Source organism: Hyperoodon ampullatus, assembly GCF_949752795.1.
Source record: "Hyperoodon ampullatus genome assembly, chromosome: 5".
NCBI lineage: Eukaryota > Metazoa > Chordata > Mammalia > Artiodactyla > Ziphiidae > Hyperoodon > Hyperoodon ampullatus.
The window spans coordinates 51,271,686-51,283,474 of record NC_136918.1 but is presented as its reverse complement, the minus strand read 5'-3'; the positions used below and the strand labels follow the sequence as shown (position 1 = coordinate 51,283,474).

The 11,789-nt window shown below is 37.4% G+C and overlaps 1 protein-coding gene across 1 annotated transcript in view; it reads left to right on the top strand.

Moving 5' to 3' along the window:
• Window positions 1-264: 264 nt before the first annotated feature.
• Window positions 265-11,789, top strand: part of KCNMB2 (potassium calcium-activated channel subfamily M regulatory beta subunit 2) — a gene marked incomplete at both ends in the record, with an annotated part of 29,853 nt that continues 18,328 nt past the window's right edge. The window contains one exon of the mRNA XM_079704970.1: window positions 265-320. Coding sequence (XP_079561096.1) covers window positions 265-320 — 56 coding nt within the window. The remainder of the gene's footprint in view (window positions 321-11,789) is intronic.

Here is an 11,789-nt window from a genome sequence, read left to right as displayed (position 1 = left end):
ACCCAGGCTTCAGTGCTTTTTAAAAGATTTCCAGTTGATTTTAACGTGCAGCCAGGGTTGAGAACAACTGCCCTACAGCAACAGAAACCTGGTCTTGTTTAACATGGTCAATCCACTGAGAGTTTACTGGTTGCTATTGATACACAGTTCCCCAAACTTTAAGTACTGTATTTAACTTCAGTGTGTACCTCTTCTAGGTCTTTTCGCCATTCTTCCAGAACTTCCACCATAAGGAAAGGAGCCCCTGGACCAACATCCTCTAAGATGTTTATATGGACCAGTGGCCGGACCTCTTCATCTTACAGACATGATGAGAAAAGGTAAATCACTGGGACTCTGGAGGCTTTTCAGAATCATTTAACCGGAATACCCAGAGAGTATGCCAAAGAGAAAGCATTAGGCAACTGAGCTTTATATTTTGCAAGTGTTAATGTGGGATGGGCTCTACATTGAGGGGGTGGGGTTTTAGACACTTTAGCCATCCTCCTCCTTGCATTCTCCATGCTCACTCCTAACACGTAGCTTTACAAAGGCTGTTCCCTGTCAGAAATGCCCTTTACACATGCACATATACACACACTGGTCACTTAGCTAACTGTACCTCTGCCTTCAGATATCCATCCAATCAGAACCTCCCACTATCCTCTTGATCAGCACAGAATTTGTGTTTTACTCTCCCCTGAATTTTCACCTCCTACCACCATACCTGGCACATAGTAAGTGCTCAACAAATACTGAACTGAAATAATGAAAATTGCATTTCAAGGCAGTGGACATATGGCAGGGAAGGAAAGCAAAAGCTAAGAGAGAATGAAAAAAGGATAGACAAGTCCATGGAGCCCTCAAACTCCTTGGAAGAATAGCCTGGGGTCGGGGAGGAATGGGGGAATAAGAAAAAAAAATTAAAGGGCAAAAGCAGTGATAATGAAAGACAATTATGCAGCTCAACCCAGCCCTCCAACTTGGGAGTAAATACATTCATAAAATTCTCTGGCCATTTTTAATATTTGGTTTCTCTTTCTTTTTTTCTCCTGCATCTCTCTCTTTCTTATTGACCTGGTACTATTATTTGGGTTTGATGAAGCTAAATTTTAAACACAACTGCCTACACCAACATATTGCAGCTTAGGCAAGGCTCACCTGCCTGCAGAATCTGACAGAAATCAGGATTGATAAATGTGGGCACAAGAAGAAGGACCTCAGGGAGGTTTACTTGAGTGTAAATTTTATAGCTGGTACTTCTATTTTTCCTTTTAAAAATCTGTATTTCCCTATAGATAAAATCCTTTAAAAATTCTAAAGGCAAAACTGTTCTTCACAATAATTACATGTTACAGCAAAAATTTGGAAGCAATTTATTCACAATAGAAAATCTGTTAAATAAATCATGGAATGTAATGTATCACTTAGCAGTTAAAAATGTTTGGGCATAATATTAACTGACAAATCAAGTTGGAAAAGTGCATACATACTATAATTGCAGCCACAAAAGAATATATACATAGGAAAAGGCGTGGAAGGAAAAGTACGCTTCTTACTCCTCCATTTTCCAAATGCTTTGTAATATGTTATATTATCTTAACTATGGAAAAAATGATATGATGTTTAAGTAAAATAGGTTTTCACATGCTTTTTCTCAATGCTTAATCAAGTTATTTTTCATTTGCTTTCAAGCAACTAAGTTGAATCATCTTTCAGCAAGAGCTTTACTATAAGACTGAAATTTTGTGTCATTTTTAAATTCCATATTTTGTATGAAATTTCCTCATTTCTTTAAAAAAAAAAAGGTTGCTACCATTGATGGTGCAGAAAGGCAGAGATTTTGTTGCCCTACAGGAATAGTGTGACTGTCAATGGCCAGTCCTCCTTAGATTTTGAAGGTTTCATCAGAGCAGGTGAAGCATGATGTATTTGTTTCAACTTCTATTTATTCTCTATGAGTAATTTAATTAAATACATTTTTCTATATATATAAATTTTTTACAAACAAAAGGATTAACATTTAAGAAGCAATTACTCTGCACTGCATGTTTTCATAAACGGTTCTCTTCTAATTTGTAAGATAAGGATTATTATGCCCAATTTACAGTTGGGAAAGCTGAGGCTTAGAGAGTTTAAGTAACTTCCAAGGGTGCAACAACTAGCCAGTGATTGAATCAAGATTCAAACCCAAGGTTGTACTCTCTCCCCCACACCCCATGGCTTACATAGGCCCTTGTCAAACATGAGATATTCGGAGCAGCAGTGAACAACCAAGCCCACAGGGGGAAACTATGATAAAACAGAGCTGAAAATTATATATCACAGGAGATAATAAATATGTGAATATGATATATTGGCAATATTTGTGGCATTAAAAGGAGCAAATAATTAGCTTCATATCCTACACCAGTAAGATTCTATAAAACTCTTAATTACTACTTTCATGTTTTTATTTTCAAAGCATGATTTCAGTAACTATAGGGTTTTAAATAATTAAAATATTGACTCTAAGTAAATCATTTTCAGCAAGTTTTATTTATGGGATGAGGATGCCAAGGCTTATGAAATCAATCTGCATGACTTTGGCCTACAAAGTCAAAGACAAATGGAAAAACAGGCAAAGAATACAGCAATAGAATGACACTAAGCCAGTATCCTTAGTTTGATGTTGGTTCATTTGCCTGTACCTCTTTCTTAACCACATCTCTGTCTTCACCGCCTAATTCACAGACTCTTGTGGAACAAGACTCAGATTTAAAAACTGACTTTAAACAGCAGCTATTGCTCTGCTTAATACTCTTGGTGGCAGTAATCATGGTGATAAGGAAAGTAATGACGGTTGATAATAAATCTAGATAATTAAGGTCCTCAAGTTAATTATTTGCAAATAAATTAACTAGGTTGTCTGGAAGCACTGCCCAGAACTGCTGGTAACTGTTCTACCCTCAGTTTCTTATTCTGCAAACCTGGCCTCTGTGTGTTCAGCTTCTCCAACTGTGTTCCCCCGGCAATCCCAGAGGCCAGGCAGCCAAAAACCCTTGGCTCCACTCCACACTGCCTTATTCTGAGACCAGAGACAAATTTGTCAGGATATTGGCTTCCCTAGGATTCCTCAAGAGATGCAACATCAAGAAATAAGCTTACAGACAGGCAGAGCGACTAAGTGGAAGTAAAAGTCCACTGAAAATTCTGAAACCTAATTTTTATGGTTCGAGGGAAGTTGAAGTCAACTTTACATTTTTTCATTATTTTAATGCAAAGCCAGTCCTTTTTCTGATCCTCTGCTATAAGCAAAACACTGGTTTCTATCCTTATCCTCCATTCCACATGCCAGCAATGTGAAGGAATACTTTTTCTTCTCTGAACAAATTTCTTTGTTAGGTGAGCCGACGTTAATCTCTAAATCGCAGGAGGCAAAATAAAACAAGAGCAGCAATAACTAATTTAAAAATTAAAGAAGAGAGAGGTTATTAGCCAAGGACATTACCACTGAGTGTTTATCAAATATTCTTTGGATTGTTTATATTAAATATTGAGTTGGTATAAAGGAACATTTATCACATGTTACCATACAGAGAATGATGATATAATAAACATCTGAGTACCCTTCATTAAGCTTAAAAACTAAAACAATCAGAATTTTTGAAGCCCTTGAGGGTGCTTCCCTAAGAGCGTCCCCCTCCTTATCCCTGCCCCCACCCAGAGATAACCACCCTCCTGTTTATCATTCCCTTGCTTTTCTTCATGAGTTTGTCACATGTGAATGCTCAAACAATACATTGTTTACTTCTAAATGTTTGGAGACTTTAAATAAATGGAATCATACCATATGAATTGTTCTGCAACTCGCTGTTTTCACCAAACATGGTCCCATGATTTATCAGTGCTGATGTGGCTAGCTGTAGCTTATTTCGTCTGCTGTGTAGTATGCCATTATATGAATATACCACCATTTATTCATCCAGTCTACTTCTCATAGACATTGGCATTATTTCCAGTTCTTTTTGTACTGACAATGCTGCTATAAAACTTTTTGTTCATGTCTCCTTGTACATATGTACAAACATTTCTTAAGTTTTACACCTAACTTGGGAATTGTTGATTCAAAAGTATGCACAGCTCCCACTTCACCAGGCAATGTCATTGCTTTCCAAAGCAGCTATAGATATGATTCCATTGCTCTAGAGTTTTAGGGGTTTTAATTTTCATCAATCCAGAGGGTATTGTGCTTTCAATTCCCATTTTTCAGATTAGTAATAAGATTGAGTCTACGTCCCTAGTCCTTTTCTGTAAAGTGCCTGTTCTAACATGTGGCCCATTTTTAATTGGATTTTTGTCTTTTTCTTATTGACTTGTAGGAATTCTTTATAAAAGTCTGTTTTCTTTCATTTAAAAAATTTAATAGACTATAGAAAGGTAACCATTGAGAATGGTTGAAAACAAAACGAGAGAACTGGAAGATAAAGTGAAAGAAATATCTCAAAATCCAGAGGAAAAATTACAAAGAGATGGAAATCTTAAGAGGAAGGATCAGAAAGTTACATGTGAATGATAAGAGTTCCAGGAGAGGGGAAAGAGATGGAAGAGAGAAATAACAATGAGACTTCCTTTTCTGACAGTATAGTAGACCAAATACACCAACCCTCCTGCAGCAACAATTTAAAATGCTATATAAACTATTAAAAACTTTTATAAAAGTCTTTATTAACCCTTTGTGTGCAAACAGCTTTTCCCAGTTTACTTGTATTTTCACTTTCTTTATGATGTCTTTTCATAAACATGGTCTTAACTTTAATGTGTTCTCAGCAATTTTTCAACATTTTGAAATCCTTTCCTATCCCAAGTTCAAAAGGGTATGCTCTGATACAGTTAATATGTTGTAGGTTTGCCTTTCACAATTAAGGCCTTAATCATCTGAAGTTTACTGTTGTGTGTGGTGTGAACTAGGCATCTATTTTTTTCTGTATAGATAACCAATTGTCCAGCACCTTTTGCTGGATAGTTTGTCCTTTCCTCAATGATCTAAAAGTACACACGTATCATATATTAGGTTTCCACATACACATGGATATGCTTCTGGATCTCTACTCTGTCCTACTGGTCAATTTTGTCTACCTCAGACAAACATCACCCCTGAGCTTACAAACATTAGCATTATAATGCATCGTGATATCTGGTATAAAAGTTGCCCACCTTGTTCTTTTGTAATTAGAATTGTATTTGCTATCCTTAGATGTTTGCACTCCCATACTTATTTTAGAATCAGCTTGTCCAGTCATACCCCACTTCCCACAAAAGCTCTTGTGATTTTTATTGGAATTTTATGAAAGCTATTAATTTGTGGTAAATTTGCATCTTTATGTCACCAAGTCTTTTTCTGAATATGATCCTCCGAATGATTTGTATAATCTAGGTAGAACTTACCTATAAATAATCAGAGCCTGGTATTTCCATTATGAGGATATTTTAAATTGATGATTCAATTTTTAATGATTTAGAACTATTTAGATTTTCTAGCTATTTCAAAGCAGTTTCACTAAGCCATACATTTGTAAGAATTTGCTATATATTTAAGTAAATCATATATCAAAGTTTTTAAATGTCTTGCTATAAAGTTGTTTCTAATATCCTCTATTATCTTTCTAATCTAACTGTATCTGTACTTATGGTTTTTAAATTCCTGATATTTATTTGAGTCTTCTCTAGTTTTTCTTAATCAGTCTCATCAGAGGTTTGTCTATTTCATTAGTCTTTTCAAAAAACTAATCTTTGATTTCATTGATTCTTTAATACAGTGCATCTTTTATTCCATTTATTTCTACTCATGGTTATTATTTCCTTCCTTACACTTTCTTTTAATATATTCTATTAATCTTTTCATAACTCCTTATGTTGGATGCCTAGCACATTAATTTTCAGGCTTTCTTCTTAACTAATATAAACATTTAAGATTATTTAGTTCTATCTAATAGAACTAATAGAAGGTGAGGATGTACATACATCTCAAAAACATAGGAGACTTTGGTGGGCGGAAGGCAGAACAATGGCTGTTTTAATCCATGCCACTCTCAGCTCTGCCATATGAGATAATGAGTTGAGTGCTCCTGGGGCAAAGATACATAGCAACTCTGCCTGTTTCAACTCAGCTGGCGTTCAGCAATCCATTGCCCCACAGATTCACTTTGTAGGATCTAAGAGAAGGCACTTTTCCTTGAAGTCTGGAAACTAGAGCTCTCAGTGCCAGAAAAGCTTGAAATTTTCCTAGAAGGAATACTAAATGTATAGTGATAGAGTACAATGGGCACTGATAGGAAGAGAGAAGCCAGGAGTCTGTTCTAGCCATGGTTCTCTGATTTACTTGGTTTCACTTGGCCATTGAGCCTCCCTACAGGGGCTGCCTCAGTGTAGGGAGGCTCAATATTGAAGCCTTTTCTAGCCCACATAAAGGAACATACTTTGTGAGCCTAATAAATGCAAGAGAATGAACCTACAAAGATGAATGTGGTCTGGCTCTAACTCTTGAGCCACTCAATATTCACTGGGCCAGAGACGCATAAATATAAATATTTAGTATGTTAAGTATTATGGTTACTATGGTTAGGTTTCTGAAGGGCCTCCCCAAGTTATGACAGATATACATAATTCTTTATTCCCACCTTCCCTCCTCTTTCCTGCACCTGTCAGTGCCCCTCACCTCTCTGACTGCTTTGGGACCCTTTGTAGATCTGTCTTCTTGCCCTTTCCAAGTTCTAGTACCCTTGCTGAGTTTTGTTTCTGACTACCTAGGGAGTCTCATTAAAGCCCACAGTGTTCATAGTTACTTCTGGACACAAATGATGCCCATATCTAAATTTTCATCTTCTCTACCACTGCTTTTTTTTCAACCCCTATTTAACACCCGAAATGCTGGGAGAGTTTCAGAATCAGTCTCTTAGCCTCCAGGAATAAACCATTCCAAACAGCCAACCACACTAACGTGAGTGATCTTTCTAAAGTACAAAGCTAATTATATCACTTTCTTGCTTAAATTCTTTTAGTGGCTCCTCTAACTTCAGAAGACATACAACACCCTTTATCTCTGACCCCTGCCTATCTAACCAGCTCATTACCTGCCATCCCCCACTCACTGGATCCTGGAATCCAACCACTCTCAGCTACCCTATTCCCCTTATCAATTGTTTGCTCATTGGAGATTTAATTCAGTCTATTACTGAATCCTTTAACCATCACCACTTAAACTGTTATGGCCACCTTGGTTTAATTAAACATGAATTAAAACATTCATGTTCATAAATCAAGTCCTGAGCCAAGTTATCCATCACCAATCTACTGAATGCCCAGTTTAAGGAGTGTCCAATACAGTGATAGCCAATTTGCCTGAAACCAAATTGCCAAATACTAATCCATTTGCCAGTTGATCTTTTTGGTGAATTTATCAAATTTAGTTACTTACCAAAAACTTTGCATAATCATTGTAACCCTCATAGTTCTATGGGTTAGTAGGAACCAAAAAGACTGCAGGGGACCCAGATTTGGGGCCTTGAGACTCTCCTCCTCTGTCTCTCAGTCTCTGCAGCCATTGTCCCTCTATCTCTCAGCCCCTGTGTCTTTTCCTCCCTGTGCTCCAGACACCCTCTGTTTTCAGGGTCCCCTGTTCTCAGGTCTTCCTCCCCTTCCCCCAACCCAGCCATGCCCTACTGCTCTCTCTATTCTTTGTTTCCTCTCCTCTCTGCCCCTGGGTTTACCTCTCTCTAGGATCAGCAGGCCAGGCTGCATTATGCTGATTCTGCTCTTCAACTTTCCCCCAGCAGAGGGTCCCACCAATCTTGTCCAGATCCCTCCTGTTCCAATAATAGGACAAGAGCAAAGACAAATTAAACATTTTGTTATAAGGACAAAATAAAACTGTTCAAATAAAACTTAGCAGAAACTTCAAAAAGCTGTTAAAAATTCCCCACCCAAAATAAATTACCATAATCTTATGAATAGTTAAAAGAAACAAATTTTGGTTAATTGATAAAGTTGCCAAATCTATCAAAGTCATGAAATTTGCACAAGAATCTCAGTGATGCTAAAATGTTAGCAAAACAGCAAATAACTCTAAAAAGGACTTGAATAAAATCATTATAAACGGAAAGGCTCCCATATGAAATGCTAAATTTTTGCTATATCTATTAGAAGAATATATTCATACACATATTCAAAAAATATATATCTATGAATATATTCATAAGAATATATTTATAAAGAGACTAAACCTACCTCAGAAACTTACTTAGCTTTTAAAAAAAAACAAACAGATCTTAAAATACTGTTAAAAAGAACATATTATAAGAAGAATATAATTCAATGTATTTTTAAAATATCATCTTAAAATATTCTTAAGAAAATATATTCATATTAATTTACTATACTTAAAACAATGCTCCTTAAAATAAGTCTTTGTTAAATCTGTGACTAAGTGGGCAAATTATTCATCTGGCAAAGTGATCCTTCAATAAATTGGCAAATTGGCTAATCATGGTGCATTAGCCATTCAGTAACTGAACCTTTGGCAAATCAGCGCCTAGCATATTGACTTGCTTCCTTTCTGCACTCATTACAATAAGTCTCCTTACAATGCATTGTAATGATTGGTATCTCACCCAGCTCCCTCAGGACATGTCTTATTCACTCTGTATTCCCCAGAACTTGGCACAGTATGTTTCATCTTATGAAGACTTTAAAATGCTGACAAATGAATAAACAAATGAATTAATAAATGACATTTACCCTGCCTTAACATGAATAGTTTTCTTCCTGCAGGCTAAATACCAAGGGAATCTGAATTTAAATGAGTGAAGCCCAAGGAAAAATTTTTTTCTTGCATATTTTACTCTTTATATCCATGTTTGTATATGTACAGCCTCATAAATAATTTGCTTGTGAACCACAGGATTACTATCAAACTTTAAAAAACTATCCAAATATGGAGTATGAAATAAAATTGTATTGTGTTGACTATGGCTTGAGGTAAATATAAAGCTTTATTGGACAATTAAAATTTTTTATACAAAATATTTTGTTATACTTGAACTTGTCTTATAGTTTTATTAATAACTCACATTCTCCAAAAGGATTTGGGCAGAATGCTCCCTGTATATGTAGAAAAGACTGCACATATGTACTATTTGTTATTGCCAACATGTATAAATGCTGATTTGTATCCACCATACTGATTCATGGTTCACCATGAACCATGAAGCCACAGCTGCTCCAACAGAGCTTAAACATACTGCTTCGCCAGTATACACCAAGGCTAGATCTGCTTCAGAATCATAAATCCAAATTCCTGCTCTATACCTACGGTTGAATATCCCCCATATTCGAAACTTATTTTATAGTCATGCCCCAGAGTCATTATTCCTCCTGAGAGCTCTACTTCAATGAACTATTCTAGCCTTCATTCCCTTATTTCTCCCCCTACCCCTTTTAAGAAGATTCCACAGAGAATAGACACAAAGAGCCAAAGAGAGATGAGCTGTCCACTGTTAGTAGTGGCGGAGTAACCCCCAAGGTACAAGGCTTCCTAGTATGAAGGACGATGTTTAGGCCTGAGGCCCAAAATATAGCATCATGCTCATTCCCCCGGCTTTGAAGACAACTTGGCATAGGAGGGGCACCTCACTAATCCACTTAGTCTCAGGCTATGGACACTCCCTTCCCCACCTGGGGCTTACTACCTAGAGATAGCGAGGCCAAGGCACACCAGGCCTGAACAAAGGCAAGTCCAAAAGGGTGAGAAAACAATTGTGCCACTCATAAACAGTGATCTTCAGTCTCACCCAAAATGTAGACAGGGTCTCTGACTGTCAGGCTCTGGCCTATCTCACCAATCAGATTAGTCAATCCTCACCTGAGCTCAGGACACTATGTTTGTGGGGGAGAGAATCTATAAATGAACAATCAGCCTCTCCCTTCTTATCCAGGACAGCAAAAACACCCCCTTTGGAACCAGGAAGAATAGCAAAATAAGGACCCCTGCTTTAACACCCTCTACTATTTCCCCAGTCGTCCAAGTTAAGTTCTTGGGCATAAATCTAAACTATATCCTTTTTCTCACTTCCTCATCATCCCCTATATTCTATAAGTCACCAAATCCTGAAGTTTTATCTCCTAGATATTTTTCCATACATCCTTTTCTCTCCATCTATCCTACCTCGATCCTAGATCCAGCCCTCATCATCCTTTACCAACACTATAGTAACAATCCCCTAATTCTTCTTTCTGATTTAAGTCTGCTTCCATCGCTAATCTAATCTCCACCCTGAAGCCAGAGTGATCATTCTGAAACTCAGTTCTGATCATGTCAACCTCTGCCATCTTCCCATTAACTACAGGATAAAGGCCAAGTTCCTTAAATGACTTACAAAAACTCTTCATAACCTACTACCTCTCCAAACTCATCTGCCCCATTTCCCCTGTCCCACACTCATCCGAGTAATAATAAAATTTGTGTAGTTTCTGACAGTCAGCATGTAGTTGCAAATCTCCATCCTTTGTTCATGTGATTCCTTCTGTCTGAAATGCCCTTGATTCCCTGTGTCATTTGGTTAACTTGGATTCAATCTTGAAGATTCTGTTTAAGGCATTTCTCCTCCAGGATGCCTTCCCTAACCTTAATCCTTGCTCCCTGTCCTGCTCTCTCAGGCTGGGAAAATTACTCCTCTTCTATACTCATGCTGTGAATGGCTCCATCATTGAATTTACTACCCTATGTTGATATTTTTTTTCATGTTGGTCTTCCTGCTGGGTAGGGGCCACATACAATAACTAGAGGTTACCAGCATTCAAAATAAGTTCGTAGACTTTAACTGAATCTTTATTCCTCCAAATTATTCATTCATTCCTTAACTTATCCATTAATTCAATTAGCAATAAATTCATTATTGTTGAATTTCATGAGTATGTCCCACCTCACTCACCCACTTTCATTTTGCTGAGTAATATCCTGATTTCCCAGATGTGTTTAGCCTGCATGGAAACCAATAATTTCCCCTCTTCTCTGCACATCCCAGAGCACGTGAAGAACATTTGTTAACCACTTCCAAATTGTGATTTGTTTTTAAATTACCCATTTGAATCATTTTTGTATTCTTCTTGTTCTAGTAACATAACGGACTGATTACACTGCATCTCTTTTATGGGTGTAGACTGATGTAAGTGAGGCAGTGTGACAGCCTACTACTCTGGAGCTGAGACTATTGCTCCCTCCTTGCTGTCTCCCACCTGCAGGAAATCCAAATCTCAATGCAGCCATTAGAATTAAATACATTTTGATAAATAACAACAGGAAAGTAACAAAAGATTATTATTTTACAGCAGGCCTTTGAAGCCACTCAGACTCAGCCTGTCTCTTCTTGCTTCAGAAGTCTGGCTTTAACTGAATGGGCATTGATTTTTTTTTTTCATTCAGGTTCATAGAGGTCCAAGTTTAAGAGCTTTGATATAAATCCTACATTTTCCAAAGAAAATCTCACAAAAGAATGGGGAAACTTAGAGGATGGGTGGTGGCTAACCTGAAGAAGTCAAAAGCCTGCAAGATGGCCAGCCAGCTAGCTACTCCAGAGGCACTGGGCTTGGGAGCTGGAGAGTAATAAAAAAGATGGGCTCTCAGAGCTTCTGGCCATGAGGAGAATGAGTGGCCATGAGTGAGTGCTGGTGGGAAAGAGGCAGGAAGGACACGGTCATGAAAAGATGAGGAACAAAGGCCTCTATTTAGCTATGATTCTCCTACTATAAAGGGCCCACTCCTCAAGGAAAGAGTA